Source organism: Larimichthys crocea, chromosome III (genome assembly GCF_000972845.2).
Source record: "Larimichthys crocea isolate SSNF chromosome III, L_crocea_2.0, whole genome shotgun sequence".
NCBI lineage: Eukaryota > Metazoa > Chordata > Actinopteri > Sciaenidae > Larimichthys > Larimichthys crocea.
This window is the reverse complement of record NC_040013.1, coordinates 30982363-30999810: the sequence shown is the minus strand read 5'-3', so window position 1 is coordinate 30999810 and position 17448 is coordinate 30982363. Positions and strand designations below refer to the sequence as shown.

General features: G+C 39.4%; 1 protein-coding gene across 4 annotated transcripts in view; it reads right to left on the bottom strand.

Annotated features, from left to right (window-relative positions):
* ccser1 (coiled-coil serine-rich protein 1) overlaps positions 1-17448 on the bottom strand; it is a 111920-nt gene that overhangs the window by 17487 nt on the left and 76985 nt on the right. For 2 of the 4 annotated variants that reach the window (XM_019259910.2, XM_019259911.2), the window contains one exon: positions 16983-17015. The exons of the other annotated variants lie outside the window; for them this stretch is intronic. In XM_019259910.2, the coding sequence (XP_019115455.1) occupies positions 16999-17015 (17 nt within the window). In that variant the 3' untranslated portion in view covers positions 16983-16998. The remainder of the gene's footprint in view (positions 1-16982; positions 17016-17448) is intronic. 4 annotated transcript variants of the gene reach the window in all.

Sequence of the window (17448 nt, the reverse complement as noted above, 5' to 3'; positions counted from 1 at the left end):
CTGACATAATTGATTTGCTGAAGGAAGGGAGAATGCAGCCACACCATCGCAAACATAAAATATTAAATGCAACCATCTTTTTGAGCAAAGATTCATGGTGGGATTTGGAAACTCGACAACGATGAGGAGAGAATCCAGAAAGGCAGAATTTTTTTCCGAATGAGACACATTTTCCAAATGAGGTTGGACACGGAAAATGAGTTTGCAAAAGTTATTTTGTTCTAATTATGTTTTAATGAACTATTTTTGTTCTGAATAATTGAATCTTTTCTCATATAAAAAGGGACAGAGATCATTAGCCTACATTCTACATTGGTATTGTCATTGTTTCTGCACTCTGTCCCATTTTTATCCTCGTTATCGGCAGATGCATTAAAAAGCAGTATTTAAATCACTGCCCTTTTATAGCAGTTAGGGTGGCCACAGACCAACCAACCTCACTGGGAATATTATCTGCAGAGAACCACAGCATAGAAGCTGCAAATACAAATCTGAGCAAAACCAGGATCAAATAATGTCTCGCTACCTGGAAAACACAAATTGTTCTCTATTCAAACAAATGTGAAAATAGCAAGGGAAAATTAGAATGGTTATCTGCCCTGTCAAGGCAGCACATCTGGTACCAGAATACAACACGTGCATAGTAGAGCAGAAATGAAGAAGTCAAGGAGCCAGAAGAGAATATTCAACAAACTGTGTGATTCTGAAAAAGATTTGTTGATTAATCACAGTGTAACGTGCGATACATTACAACTCCTGTTATAATATTAGCTTCACAAACAAAATCCAGAAGCTAAACTTTCAAATTTCATGTACAAGGAGAGAGGAGGAGGGAAACGGATGTCCTTTGCAGTAGATCTGTCAACTGTCACTCCTGGTATTCATGGTGAATATGCTGCATACGAGTTTGTGCGTGTGGCTGCGTGTGTTATCAGTGAGTGCAGGTGCACGCACTGGAAAGTGTCATGTCTCATATCTCTGAGTACCTGAGGGCCTTGAAAGTCCGACACTGACTATCAGTCCATCTGTCTCTCCCCTTACTTATCAAACACGAGGAGAAACCGCAGCAAAGAGAACACAGAATGAGCAAAGAGGCAGAGGGACAATAAAAAGAGAGGACAATAAAGGCCATGAAAGAGAATAGGTTTATGTGCATACAACACTACTGAAAGAATGAGGAAAGACAGGGATGGAAAGAAAAAGATTCACTCTATGATTAATTATCCTCATTGTGTCCCTGAAAAGCGCTGAGGAAAGAGAACTGTGGGAACCGGAGGAATACACAAAGACACTGACTCACATACACAATCAAGCAGAGCCGCAAAGGTTTATTAAAGTTTGAGCGTCGATGTTTCTGAAAGTTCATCAAATTCCCCTGAAGTTCTGAGGACAGGGCCAAAATAACAGAAAAACAAACCGTGAATGTTTCAACTGACGTCAAACGCCTCTCGGGTTTGGATTGTATGTATACATATTATACACACTTTGCACAGTCTGAGTCTTGTTATCTTTCACAACAACAAATTAGATTCACATTTGATTTTTTAAAGAGATTGCCCTGGAGTTTAAACAAAAACATGTAGAAATCTGGTAGGTGAAGGCAAAAATAGCCTCTAGCACAGAAATACAATTCGCCACACTCAAACAGAAATGCACGCAAACACAGAAAACACTCAGACACACTTCTCTGACAGATAATGTTAGATGAGAAGTCTGGAGACTCTGCTGGTTGCCTGGCAACTTCACAATGACAAAAGCAACTCTAGAGAGTTGCTGCACCCACCAAGAAATACTCCTCCACACAACCCTCTGTAAAACAACAACTTGTCACTTTTACACTAATATTTTTGTTCAGACCAGATATAATGTTAATTAGTGAGCTTTAGGGGTGCTGCTCGGAGGCTAGTTTTGTTTGAGCCAGGCTAGATGTTTGCCATGGAACTGCAACTCTTCAAATGGCCACTTGAGGCTGGCTACAAAATGAGTCTTCATAAGCCCCCAAAATAAAATGCTGAACTGGCTGCCTCAGCTCCACCCAATGTTCAAGTCTTTGCCCAATTTTGGATTAGTGTTGAGCCGACGGAGGCAGGATTGCCAAGATGGGGGGTGTCCAGATCCGCCACGATCTGAGCTTCACAATGGCTCCTTATGGGTGACTTCACAGATACTACACCTATGTTTTATACAGTCTATGCCCCCATTTCTAGTCTTTGTGCTAAGCTTATCTAATCGTCTGCTGGTGGTAGCTTCATGTTTAGCATATAGACATGAAAGTGATACTGAAAATATAGTGGATAAGTGCACTTTATGTGGAACCTTCAAATAATTAAATAAGAATTAATATGAACATAGACTGAAATGCAACAAATTGATCTTTTTTTTTTCTGACTTTTGCAGCTTTAATTTTAAACACCACAAACAAGAACATGAGACATATCAGCTCAACAAGATTCTCTACATAAAAACTTTTTTTTTTTCCTGGACACATGAAAGCAACACGAAGACACAAGCACCTCAACAAGTGTGTATGTGTGTCTGTATGTCTAAGTGGGCAGAGTTGCCTTGCTCAGAGGGAGGACAACATGAGAAACCTTGACAATGTCAGATTTCATGTTGTCACTGAATATTCATTTGCAATATTTGTCAGTGAAATATTCGATCTTTGTGTGTGTGTGTGTGTGTCTTACTATTTTGCCTCTAGGCCAATCCGGAATGTGCAAAAGAATAGCTCATCAATATTCATGCGAGTTTATGCCTTCATTAATGTTGCAGCAAATTGTCTCAGATCAAACTCACAGCTTGTATCTGCGTCCACACTAGTGTATCTCACAGACAGAGAGACAAAGTGAGGGAGAGAGAGAGAGAGAAAGAGAGAGAGAGAGAGAGAGAGAGAGAGAGAGAGAAGGGTGGGCTATCAGAGAGGGATAGAAATGGAGAGAACAAAGAGAGGGAGCTAGAACCGCTACAGATGGCCCTATGTTTCCAGCAGATAAAAAGGAGACTTTGAAAAAGAATGAAAAAGATCATACAGATGAGGGGAGAAGGAGAGGGGGGAAAAAGGAGGAGGTCAAGAGAAGAAAAAGAGAAGGGAGAAGAGAAGAGAAGAGAAGAGAAGAGAAGAGAAGAGAAGAGAAGAGAAGAGAAGAGAAGAGAAGAGAAGAGAGTTAAGTTCTAAAGGTATCTGTCCTACTTTGGTTTGACTAATGAACCCAAAGTGTCCTGAATCTGTCCTGAATCACCAGAGGCCCAGTTAGACCACCCTGTGCAGAGAGTGTGTGTGTCTGTGTTTCCTCTGCCATGTGTGTAAGCCTGTGAGACAACTTGATGTGTGTCTCAGCGAGTGTTATACTGGATGTGTGCTTGATTTAATATGCTCTCTACTGTATACTGAAGCTGTGTTTGTGTGATCTCAGCGCCCCGCATGTGTTTAATGAACCACTGTCCCCTTCCAGTCATCTGGCTTCATACCAACATGTGTAAAACCACTCCATGTAGGTCTATCATTTGACATCAAATTGTTGTATGACCTACAAGGGTAAATTTATGCCTGGGGTACAACACACACGCACACATAGACACAGATACACAACATTCACAACAGAAATGGCAGCATCATCCAATGTCCAGAGGAGGACAAATGTTACAAGTAAAGATCTTGGTCTTGTTAAATAATTGCAACCAACAACCAGAGCTGCCAGCTTCCAAGTCAAAAATCTCTTATCAGCGTTAATGTGTCCCACTCTGTATTCTTTAAATAAACAATCCCCAGTGTCCTGACATGTTTCTTCATGTGTGTGTGTGTGTCTGTGTGTGTGTGTGTGTGTGTGTGTTCATGCTTCCTAATCTCTTTCCTCTTGGCACTCCATGCATGATTAACCATGTTCAAAGAGGACGACTATGAGTTAATGAGAGTCATGTAATTGGCTTTCATGTGCTAGATGGGGATATGTAGCTCAGTGAGGGAATGAAGTATCACATCTCATGTTTGAAACAAGATGCCAATCTAAGATCGGCAGGAGGAACTAATGGTGCTGGCCTGGTTTCCAGTAATCAAGTTTATACAGTGACTAAAGTCAACATAATAAATACAAATGATATTTGACGAGATTCCTCCATATTTTGTGTTAGCGCCGCTCCTTGCTTATTAAGATAAAGGATAACTTCTGTGTATGATTTGTACAAAATGGATTTTTAAGTGTGCACCGTGATGAAGTTTGATTGCAGGCAACAAGAAAAAAGAAAACAATAACTCAACAAGGTGTATGCCCTGTAATTTACATTTGAATAAAACAAATGCTTGGTTTAATCAAGAAAGTGTTTGAGACGAAGTTTTACACTCTTATTATACGAGTGTAACAGAAAAAAAAGAAGAAAAAAAAAAGCTTTTAGATAAAATCAATGGTCAACAATTTGAAAAACAACTAATTCAGGAATAAAATGTATCCACCCAATTTCAGCTGTCCCCATATTACAGGTAGAGATGGCTCAGCTGAAAACTTACATTATGTCTCATTCCTCAGCCTTCCTAACCACTGCAGACTGTTTGCACTGCAGACATTTTGACTTGTCAAAGCTGGAAACCCACAGGTGTCCCAGAAACAGTGACAGTGAACCAGCACACACAAAATCAGGACCTCCCCAGTTGGAATTCAGCTATCATTAATACACCTGTGAGTTTCCTTCTATGACATGTCAAACATTTGAAAATGTCTGCTGTGCAACCAGCCCATTACTTAAATTTAATAGTGTCTTTGGGTGACCAGCATCTCAACTTTCTATCAAATGCAATCTTTAACAATTTAAGCATATCCAGATCTTACTTGAGTGTGCCAAGTGTAACAAAACAAAGAAATACAATCTCACTTATATGCAGTATGTTAACTCTAAAGAAGAGAGTGAGCAGCACTGCATAAGAATACTTTGTTCTCTTTTTCAATATAGAGGCTAAGAGGGAAACTGGCTTTAGCTGGTTTTAGCAAGATTAGGCAATTTATCGTCTTCTGCGTCTGTATTTTTGCATGTGGATTAAATATATGTCTCCCATCTCATGCGTTCTCTCTGCTAGAATTCCACCATATATATTCATATAGACAAACAAAACAGCCTTTCTGATTTCAAATACATGGCGCCTATATTTCCTCCTCTCTCCTTTACATCCTCCTCTATACTTTCTGTTCTAATATGCAAGTCCCATGGCCTCTTCTCCAATTCTCATAGATGAAGCTCTAGCTAATTGCTTTTTTAATAGCTCGGAGCATGGTTTATTGTGTGTGAGTGCGTGTCCCCATGTGTATTTCATTGTACGAGTGTGCACAGCTGTACAGTGATATGATTACTGTAACTTGTGTTAAGAGGCTGTCGGAGTTGAATGTTTTCCATCAACATGCTATTTGATGTTGCTCTAAAGCCCCATTGTGATTTATTTATTTATTTTTTATTAGAGGAAAAATATCTTCTTTTGTTTTCCCACTTCAAATTATTGAATGTAACTCTTGGGGATATGTGAGTGATAAGAGTGGAATGAAGAGATGACGATAAGAATAGTTTTTTTTGGTTCCTTAAAACTCTTTAGGGCAATATAAAATGTTACTCGTCTTAATGGACCTGCCTACATTCTTTCACTCAGAGAAAACTCAAACACTCAAACCTCGGCGCAGACATGTCAGAGTGAGGCATGAAGTATTAATATGAAAAAAATATCTTCATGGAAGAAAAACGGGGGACAGATAGAAAGTGTGGCAAGACAATGAAACACGACATTGTGTCACTCTGAAAAAGAATAAAAAGTATAAATAAAACAAAACAAAGTTTCAAAATACATTTTTAAAATGACAAAGAAAAGGATCACAGTTTCAAGCAGTATGTAGAGCAGTGTAGAGCTCTCATATTGGCCGCTTTTCATCTCAGCCTGCAGAATCTCACGAGCACTTGTACGTACACAAATTCAGTGCATATAAAAAGTGCTCATCTACTTTGGATCTTTTCAGGCAATAATGTTTACAAAACGGAATGACAGATTTACCGTAATTAGGCCTTTTTCATTTAGGCTGATTTATAAAAAGATCATCTCACGAGGTGGAAACAAGTGAACAAATAAAACACAAAATAACTCATTGCACGAGTATTTGCTCTCCTTACTATGAGACACCTTTTCGTTTTGGCAAGCTGATGCAGGAACTATACTGGAGATTTTGTGTTGCCACCAAAGTCTTTGCGCTAAGAAAAACTATAAAAGGTGTCATTTTTCACACGCTAACAAGTGCAGCAAAGCTAACAGGAGAGTGAGGGAGATGTCAATCAAGCAATCTGTGTACACCAGTAATTTAGCTATAGCAATTGAAATCACCTTTGTGATATGTGTGTGTGTGTGCGTGTGTGTGCGTGTGTGTGTGTGTGTGCGTGCATCATGAATGATGCAAGACTTTAAAATATGCTTTTGAAAATCTTAGTTACTGTAATGAGGCTCCAGTCTTGCTGCATCACACCACCTGAAATATCTGTCAGTTATTCCTGTCAGACATTGTTCCATCTATCCCACTTAAACACACACACACAAACACACACACACTCACCTATCATCCATTTCAGTCACTCTACCCTGTTTTTCTTTCTACCTTTCATTTATGATGAATGAACAACAACCAGACAGATTGCCTTGACTGTTTTGGGACATATCTAAGACAGTGTTATGGTTAGAGACGATCGGTGATCAGTGAGACGGTGACATGTTGATATAAAACAAACTAATGTACTTTCCAGAAATTATGCGAGCATATTAACAAACATTCATATACAGGCCATCAAAGCGGGAAGGTCTCAATACAGCCTTTCCCCTCAGTCATGATCTATGTAATTCAATATTTAGAAACTGCTGACACGAATCTTGATCCAGTATTTAATACAAATCTTCCTGCATAATACAGCAGCACAGGGTCTACATTAAAGTAAGAAAGCCTCATGCTAGTCAGATCTTTTTGACAGCTGAATAGTTCAGCGTTATGAAAATGCAGCCTACTTCACAGCTTTTGTTTAATGGTGTCTGGCAGAGTTCAGTTTCCTTAAGTGTTTTGTGTTATTGTCTGTACTGAGAAAAGTTTCAGTCAAGAACTGTTGTTGAAGAAAGGTTTTAATAGGTTTTGAACAGTGTCTCTGAGGCAGGCCGAACATGCAAAATATGGAAATTGCTGAAGACCTGGTTCTGCTCTCATTGTCATTGCTCACTGCTATTTATTTATTTATGCAATCCATGTGCACAAATGGTGTGAAACAGCTGACAGGAATCAATGCAAACACGTGTGTAGGGATAATATTAGAACATCTCTACCTCAAAGTATTGCTTAAACACTCTGAGTTTAGTCACTTGCTCAATCTGCTCCTCGGCTCTCTCTTATTGCTATTTTTTTTCAGGACTGTGAGCTGAGCCGCTCTCCAAGGTGCTGATCCTGCTGCTGGGAGCATCTAGGGAGTTGCTCCCTGTAGTCTGGGTCCTGCGTGCACTATTTTGCAGCTTAGACTGAAATCCAGACACAGACGTGGAAAGCTGGGTACCAAAAATAAACCAAGCCAGGACACAACTGTGAGAGTATCATGGTTTAGAACATGAACTCCACCTGGATAGTGTCTAGTGTCTGTGATATTGAAGGCTGACTGTGGAGCAGTTTGACCAGTCTGATTGTTGAATTGTTGAACTGACATCAAATTGCGTTTCTCTGGTTGAACTTCTCCACCGCAGGTCATTGCGTTTATGTCATAACCTCCAACTGCAGTCTAAACAACTGCAGTCTAAACTAGGTGAACACAGGATTTAGGCTCAGTTGGTTCCCTCTGTCTCTCCCTACCGCCCACACAGCTTCTAGCCAATGACTTCCATGTCTAATCATGTTATACCTGTCACATGTATATATGAATATATCACACATAACCACATATATATGATATATAAGATCTTAGTTCTGTGTTGCTTAGAGGCCACTGCCAAATAACAATAGCTAGATATCCTTGTTTGCTGGAGTGTTTATTGTTATGCCAAGACAATAAATTGCTTTATCGCATGCTTGGTCTCCTGCCTAACTCAACTGCACATTCCTACTTATTTAAGGTTACAGTGAGGCTGATGTCTATCTCAGTATATATATCCTGTAGCTTCAGTCATTATGTGTGTTGCTGTAAATCTTTGCACAAAAATAGCACTTTCCAGTGACTGCTGGAGAAAGTATTTCCGAGGGCCTTCAGGTTAAACGCCCTGGAGAAATTTACAAGCAGTGTATGCTTACACTAAAGGGACTCCAGTTTCCTTTCCGTTGGTACCCATGGCAACTCTGAGATTTTCTGTCTCTGTCCCAATTCTCCAGCTCCTTCTAAATGTGTCCTAAATTCTCTTCCTTCCTGACAAAGTGTATGCTCTAAATTACCTATGCTGCTCTTGTTTCATTTCTAACAAACACTCCCTTGTGCTGTTCTTTTTTGTGGGAGTTAGTAAATGCCCGACAGGTGTAATCTCTTTGCAGCCTCATGTCTTTTTAGAAACTGTTAATGAACAGCTAAAATGTGAAATGCATTCCAAAGTGTCTGGGCGATGACACGTCACCGGCTGTAAACTTTAGCCTTGCTGTAAGTCTACCTACATCTGTTGCCCCTTTGAGTTATTCCTCGATTTATTTATACAGAAAGGGGAAAAGTCAGATGGCTTAGAGATCAGACTTATAAGACTAGGGCTGTAAAGTAGTTCATATGTCCCAATGTGTGTGTGTGTGTGTGTGTGTGTGTGTATGTGTGTGTGTGAGTGAGTGACTTCATCTCCCAAAAACTCTGCCTGACTTCTGTGCTATATTAAGGTTGTCATTTCAAAATAAGGGTCAAAAAAGGCTGATTAATGTCTGGAAGCAACTGGATGCAGTCGACTGTCTCTGAGTTCTCTCTCAGTCACATGTTAACTGCCTGATACCAAAGAAAACTGTACGAATAATGAATTGAGTCAATTTTCTTCATCCTCTGATCACACATATCCTTTCAAACTTCATCTCTGACTGCAGCTTCTTTATATTTAAACTTTGGGAACTGAGACTTTATTTATACATAGATAAATTTTGACTCAGCATAATAAAGAGTTGGGACTGACCTCGTCCCAGATGAGCACTGTTGAGCACTAAGTTGTCAGAGGATTTTAAATCGTCTGTCTCTCTTGTTGCTTTAGTGTACCGACACATCAAAGAACAAGGACTCCCAGACTGAAGTTAGTCAGGGTCACATTCGCAGAATTTTCATGAGCAAAGTATGAGAAGATTCAGGCAGATCGACATGAGTATTAAGTATTAAGTTAACGGAGACTTCTATATGCTTGTGCAGGGCTGAATTTGAGCAAAAACTCACATAGCAGAACAGCAGAAGAAAAAAAATCTATCTTTCATGTTACCAAAGTGAGAATTTGGTTGTTATTAATTAAAAATTAAAATGGAGAACAATGATAATGGCATATGCAAATACCTTTTAGAGAGGAGGTTATCTGGGAGACTGGATTTTCTTTTTACTGAAAATATCAGTGTTGATCTGACCTTTGAATAATTTTTCATCCATTATATAACAATGAAAAAGTCATTAAAGCTATTAAGGCCCATTTAATAGAGAGCTTAATGAACTTGTCTAAAAGACCCACAGCAGTCGATGCAAACCGAAAAGGACTGAGATGACTCATTGTCTGTATAACACATCACATGAAACATACCAAGGCCATGTTCATTGACAACATAGACGTACAATTATATTTCCTATGCCAGTTCCGAAGACTAATCTAAATGGATGGACAGTATTCACAGTACTGCAGGGCTGTATTTTAGTTCAACAGATTGTTATGGAACATAACTGTAGTGTCTCCACATGTCTATTAAAAAGGTTGCAAATTCACCCTAATTTCACAAGTAAAATTCAGTGTCAGGTTCGGTTAGTGGCTAGAAACTAATCACATAACATCGAAAAACAAAACCTGTTCCCAAATGAGCTCTCTTTTAAGCGAAACGTTTTTTGTCAGCAGAATTCAAATTTCATGTCTCTCTTGTTGCTTTAGTACACCGACACATCAAAGTTGTTGCATCAAAAGAACAAGGACTCCCAGACTGAAGTTAGTCAGGGTCACATTCTGCAGAGTTTTTTCTAGATGCTTGGGCAGGCCTGTAATTGAACAACCATGAAGAGATAAAGGAACATGAATTAATGCATTTGTCCTGATTTACTGACTCCTAAAAACATTCCTTTTACCTCAGTCAACGTCTACGCCAACTCATTCACATGTAATGCGAACGAGTACAGAGAAGAGAAGAAAAGGTCTCAGTGGCATCCCACTGTATCTTACTAGGAACCAGTACAGCATTGCTGGTTATCTTACACAGAGTTGCACCAATACTACATAACTAATCTATCCGCCCACCCAACACCTCCCCCTCAAACTGACAAAGAAAAAGAGTTCAAAAAGTAGTAAGAGAGAATTACTAACAGGCATCATGTTGTATTTTCAGAGTGATGCAAAGCAGCTTGGTATCAGTTCTTTAACTGGAGCAACTTAGAGGCAGAGATAGAACTTTTTTTTGAAAATTGGATGTTGTCCATCCATTTGTTGCACTATGAAACCATGAAAGGGATTTACTGTATGTCTAAAAAACCATGTCTCTATGTATGCACTCTGCTGGTGCACTCTGCCATTTATTAAATATAGCTGCTTAACAAATGACGTATCTTACTTTTCTCCATGTCTCACTCTTGCACTCTATTTCACAATTCTTTCTATTCCCCAATTTCATCTCCCATGTGTGTGTATCACAGACTTTCACTCACATGTCACACTCTTTCATGCCCTTTGCTTCTAAGACATTTAAATCCGTACATTCCACTTATTCCACAAATAAGCGAGTGTGTGGGCGGGTGAGTGCCGGGAGTGTGTGGGTGAGTAGGTGGCCAGTTGAGTTGACAGGCTGGTGGCGTCTCGGTGGGTGCAGATTTGGCTTGTGGGTGCAATGTCCTTGTCCTTAAAGAAAACTAGCAAAGAGAGTCGCAAACGACAACTTTGGGAGGCAAATAAAACCGACTTAGTGTCGACCGTGAAGGATTTTTCAAACTCTCTTCAACTTTATTTCCATACTTTACTGAACTGATAATAATGTGTTGCCAGTATATATGCAATGTAAATTATACATGAAATTTTAGTAGGACGGCAATAGTATTTTATAGTGAGAGTATTTTCTTTTTGATTATGTAAGTTGATGGCTAGAAATGTCCGACCAGAAGTCCAAACCCCAAAAACATTCAGTTTTCTGTTAGTTATTAGCAGGAAATCTTCATATTGGAGAAGCTGTGAAGAGAAGAGATTTCCTATCAATCAAATAATGGTGTTCATAGATTAAACCATAGTTACTAAACTTTAACACAATCAGCACTGCATTCATATGTATGTGTAAAAACCTTAACCAGGGCCAAAACAAAAACACACAACCAAACAAACACCTACATGTGTAATAGCACAACAGGCTCATGAAGACTGACAGATCAAAGGTGTCTGATAGATAACCTGTCTGTGTACTAATATCCACACCTTTATCCCTCCTCTCCCCATGACCCTGCTCACAAATGCCAGCCTTGCTATCTCTTTCACCTCCTCTCACACTAATCCATCCATCATTCCCCTTAGCCTTATCCTAATTAATACCCTTTCCCTACCTGCTTCGCTCTCTTTCTCTCTCATCCATCTATCCATCCATCAGGCCTTGCTGGCCTGCCCAGGTCATTACCCACTGTGATGATGGTTTTGTTGCTCTAATTAGCCTAATTATAGTTGTCAGTTATAACCTGCTCCTCTGTGGGGACCTTGTGATCCTACTGTGACTCTATCTGACCTTGGCCATTAGGCATGCACATGTGAGTGTGATACCTCTGTGCCCATGGTTGACCTCAACACTACACTACACTCATATTGTGCTTTTCTTCACTTTTGTATTACTTTCTTTCTTCGTCTTCCAGTTTGTTTTATTTGTTTCCTCTTTTGTTCCATTCTTTTTAACACTATATCTGTCCCCTTGGCCTTAAATCGCACATTTGTCGTTAAAAGTACAATCTAGCATTATATCACCACAAGCTCACACAGTTATTCTTTGTTCTATGTTACTGTTGTTTCACATTTTGCATACTATCTACCCTAATCTGATTTATAAAAACCAGTGAATGTAACACACCCACGGCCACCTACAGTGGAGGCCATCAGCTCTTCAATAACAATAGGTGTGAACAGCTTACTGCAAGTACAAATTGGCTGCCTCCACATAATTCAATAGATGGTTAATGGATGGTCATTATTCTGTTCTTGTTGTTCACTCGCCTTTTCCTGTCAGCAGATGCATGGTGCTCGCACTATTTAGTATTTAGACTGTTAGAAGGGTCAAAATAATGACAATAACAAAATTAAAACTAAAAATCTCAGGAAGGAAAAAGAAAACAAGGACATGTGTCAAGGCATCATGACAAGCCAATATTTTTATGAGCAATATATGTATATATAAATGTGGTTGGTAATAAGGGAGAGGAGAGGTGTTACAGGAGAGCAGTTCACCCAAATGAGACAGCACAAGGCGAGGTGTTGATAATCTGGTTAAAATTGTGCCTTTGACTTTGTGCTGAGAGTATTCCACTCTGCACCTGGTCTTTTCTGTGACACAAATGTGGAGCAATTATATAATAATGCTGAATGAGCATAAATATGTTGATATTATCAGACCAGAAGCCTTAATTAGATTAGATTAAAGTTTGGTGCAATTAGAGGGTGACAGTAATTTAGTTCTTGAGTCTTTCAGAGCGTATAAAAGCCTTTCCTTCCAGTCTTACAGCCATGTGATGGTGGCAGGCTAGACATATGAGTTGCATATGCATATACTTTGAGTTTACCTTTTGTTAAAATCCCGAAGAGCCAACACAAGGTCGCTGCAAAACAACCACAAAACATCTCTAATTCTCAGAACATCTAACTGGTCGGGTAATTTGGTCTTTGTACACAATGGATGAATGGGACGCATTAGGAGGCACAGACTGGAAAAAAAAAATAAAAATGTTCACACACTGCAACGCTACACATCTTGCACTAGAATATTATGTTCCTTCCCGAAGAAAACAATTTATATTTTGCTATCCTTTGGTGAGCTATTTCTCTACTCTGCCACTGTCTTCAAGGTAGAAGACAAGTAATGTGACAATAGTTAAACACCCCAGCGCTCTGATTTACAGTTTGTTCTGCCAGATTAAGTCCCGGCTCAGGGCACTGCAACTACATGAATGAATAGAACAATAACACATTGTCCTTGTGTGTATATGATGCTATGCTTTGTCCTGTGTTAAAATGGACATTCAAAGCATTCAACAGATGTCTTTTTCACAGCCTGTATGTTAAAGCCTGAATTCCAGCCACAGACAATTTCCATGATGGTTTATTCTATTGTGTTATTTTCTCTTCTACGTGCTTTATTTGAAAGGGGCTATTAGCTGGCAGTTTTTGCTGTAATCCTTCATGCTGCATGCCATAATTATGATTAATGAAATGCTTTACAACTTCATACTGGTTCCTCGCTGTGTGTGTCTGTGCGTGTATGTGCTTGTGAGGGAATTTATGTCAGTAGTAGCCTTTTATGATGATAAATGTGATGTGTATTTGTGATTTGTACATGTAACTGTATAGGCATAGAGCACGGGCCCATTTCTACATTGTATCAGTCTTAATGAGAGGACTACCATCTAAATTTCTGGCATCTCTTCCTTGTTTTCTCTTGCATTACTATTCTCTTTCATTTTCCCTTTTTATTTTCTTTCTTTCTGCCTCAAGCCCCCTGCAACCACCCACCATCTCTCTATGTCTATGTCTGGCCCTCCCTCATCCTTGCTCTCTGCATGTGCTCATCTTTAGACCCCCTCCCATCTCTTTCTCTCTCTCCCAGGCATCTTTTTTCTTTCATGAAACAGATGTCCCTTCATTAATAAAGACCTGGTCTACCACAGTAATGAAGAAATGAGCAAGCATGCACGAAAGAGAGCGGAAGAGAAGAAGAATAGGGAAAGATAATATTTAACATGCATGTGTGCAAACCAGAACACATCTCAATATATTACAAACCCACTCCCATTTTTTTCTCCCTGTAGGCAAACACATCAACAAGCAGACATATTGGCGGGCTAGCTAGAAACAAATCACTTCATTTCCTGAATGTTTTAGCTCTATTCTAATTTTCTATGGACTGTCTGGCTGCTACCAAAGCCTTTCCAAACCATGTGAGATATACAAAACAGAAACTGGCAAATTTGTTAGTGGGAATATTGAGCTATATTGCGTAATGTCAAACAAAATACTTGCAATGAGCTGCCCAGCTAAACAAAAATGTCCAGAACTGGAATAAAAAAACAAATAAAGCATATACCAGAGGGTGAAGCACAGCATGAATCCCTCATGCCCAGGGAAGTGTACTGTAGCTAAAGGAAGTGCTTGGTTAGTTTCGAGGGGAGTTTAAGTAGCTTCCTGTTGTGCTCTAAGGGTAATCTCATGTTTTCTCCCCCTTGAGGCTTCCACACGTTGCGACACACCAGCTGTCACACACCAGCACAAACTCTTAAAAATCTTAGCACTGCAAACACACACAATGCTTGATAATGCACACAGACAGATGCATCAGCATGACAGCACACGTGCGCACCCACACACACACACACATACCTACCTTTTAATAACTGCCCATGAAATTATCTTCCTGAAGCTCCATGAGCTGTCTGCTAATAGCGGAGATGGATCAATCAATCAATTTTTAATTCCTAAAACACTCTGAAGCAACTGATGTGTCTTCATATGGCCAGAGGAAATCAATCAAGACGTGAAGTGAGAAGAATGGATGGGGGGAGGCAGGGAGTTGTGGTGAACTGAGGGCTTCGAGGGCCACCGCATTCCCGACTTAATATTGTGTGCCCTCAGTTTTTTTTTTTATCTCCCCCTGATCCACTCTAATAAAGAGAATCGAATGCCCCTGCTCTCATTTCAAAGGGCGACTTAGTGGCTTTGCTGCTGTCTCAAAGCTGACTACCATGCATGTGTTTGGATCTCCACACTGTTTTGTTTTTTTTGTCGTTTTATATTTTTGTCACATTCAGTCAGTGACGCTGATCTGTGCAGATGCTCAGTTAAATCCCATTAAATGCCAGAATCGTCCCATACTGTACTTGTTATAGTCATTATGAAAAGTGTCAGCTGAAGGTAGCTGGTAGTTAGGTATTTATATTGCAGTTAAGTATGTGTAAGGCAGTAGACTACAGGCAACAAATGCAGTATGCCTAGATTTGACCAAAGTACTGACTTATTTTGTCCACCCGCAAAAACAAATGACCTTTCTCAACTGTCCTGCTGCCAGGCGTGCTCTCAGTGGTGAAATGTTTTCATCAGATTTATGCAGCCACAAACAGATTACGCTAACAATCCTCCATGCTTCCTTTATTAGGCCATTTGCCCAATGTTGTTCTGTGTCTTGACTGGCCAAGTTAAAAGCAAAATCAATCTAATTCTTTATACAAAAGTCACAAAATGACCTTTTGCATTTTACCTGTGTTAACAATGTGATCTTCATTACAAACAACATTAACGAGACGTTACAGTAGCTGAGTCACACTGGAAGGGAAAACAACAGTATATCAACTCCTCAAGCAACAAAACATTGCTTTTGATTCATGAAAGTCTTCAGGTTCATTAGATATACATACAAGTGCTGCATAATGTGTAAAGTGCAGCAACAACAAACCTAGATTTAGATACGGTGACAAATTTGACTTGAGATGAGATATGACACCCAACTCTGCCAGGAGGGCAATGCAATCACAGTTATGCAAATCACCTGCCATCACTCAAAATGGCCAACCTGTGGCTTCACTACATATGAATTACCTGTAGACAGGTAGTTAGGGCATGCAAATCACTGCTGAGTCAAACAGATTGATTTCTATAAATCAGAAAGAGAATCATGTATGACAGACAACAAATAATATATACTGATTGGGAATGGACAAGAAATGATGAATGCTGATTATTATGGTTATTCTGAGTGCATTAAACTTGACATGATGGAATCATCAAAACATCATTTTCATATTGCATTAGGTGGACAGCCGAGGACAATGGTATCTAAGTGAATACTTCAAGTTAGAAAAAGACATTTTTCAAATGAAAATGTAATAGTATAGAGCTTTTCAAATTGGTGTTTGAAAGTTTCTCCTTTTATCATTTCACGGTTAGACATCTCCCACATAAAATCATTACTCAATTCAATAATATGTATTTAAAAAAGTGTCTCAATAGTCTTAAGTGGCTGTTCTGTTTTAATGTCATCTTTCTCTTTCTACAGTATGCCCTTACACATGCTGTTAGACTATACAGATGGAATTTGATTTCCATCTTAGAGAGCAAGAGGAGAGGAGAGAAGAGGAGAGGAGAGGAGAGGAGAGGAGAGGAGCCTTGGCAGGGATGAGAAAAGCCACTTGAGAGCACTGAGACCTACATAGAATTAGATTGCTTTGGAATACACCCATGAGGTCACATTTACCATAACGAAGGTAAATCAAATGTTCAGCTGTCTTGATTGGAGAGAGAAACAGGCTAAGCAATGAATGGTTAGATAAATGATGGATAGATGGCAGATGGCACATACAAACCTGGGCCAGTTGTGAGCTTATTCCTGCCTAGAGGGCGAATAGACCATTACATAGTCTATGGCCTGCCAGACTAGATCAATCAATTACAAAAAATAATGGAAAGCTAAAAAAAAAAAAAAAAAAGAGCAAGATATTCATATGGATTTCATACCTTGTTTCTATAACGGTGCCCTTCATAATCAGATCTGATATAAAATATTGAATATATGGCTGGAATGCAATAAAAAAAAAAAAGACCCAGGTTTGTAGTTTGACCCAACCCAGATAACCCATACCTGTTTCATTCCTCCGTCATACCATGCTGCTTACTGCTTCCCGACAAATGGAGGTAGACATGTATGGATGAAAAAACATAAGAGAAGACACAAGAAAGACAGTGCAGTGAGATGAGTAAGATGGAACATGAGCATGGATACACACAAATGAACACAAGCACATGGATGAACATAGATCAGGAGGATGGAGTGGAAACAGCATACGCAACACTATGCTGTGCATGGACTAAAGATGAGAGGCTCTACCTTAGATGAACTAAAAGCATTTAAAAAAGCACAGACACACAAACAATAGTCACTCACAAAAAGACTGCAAAAGCACAAAAAGTTCTATCAACAACAGTAAGGTCAAGCTGAGATAAATAAATGTGTAATATATTCATACAACAAAAACACACAAAAACGCATCCGTAGTAATTTGTAAAGACGAGATAGGACAAGACAGCTGTTAAGTAGGTGATCTGAA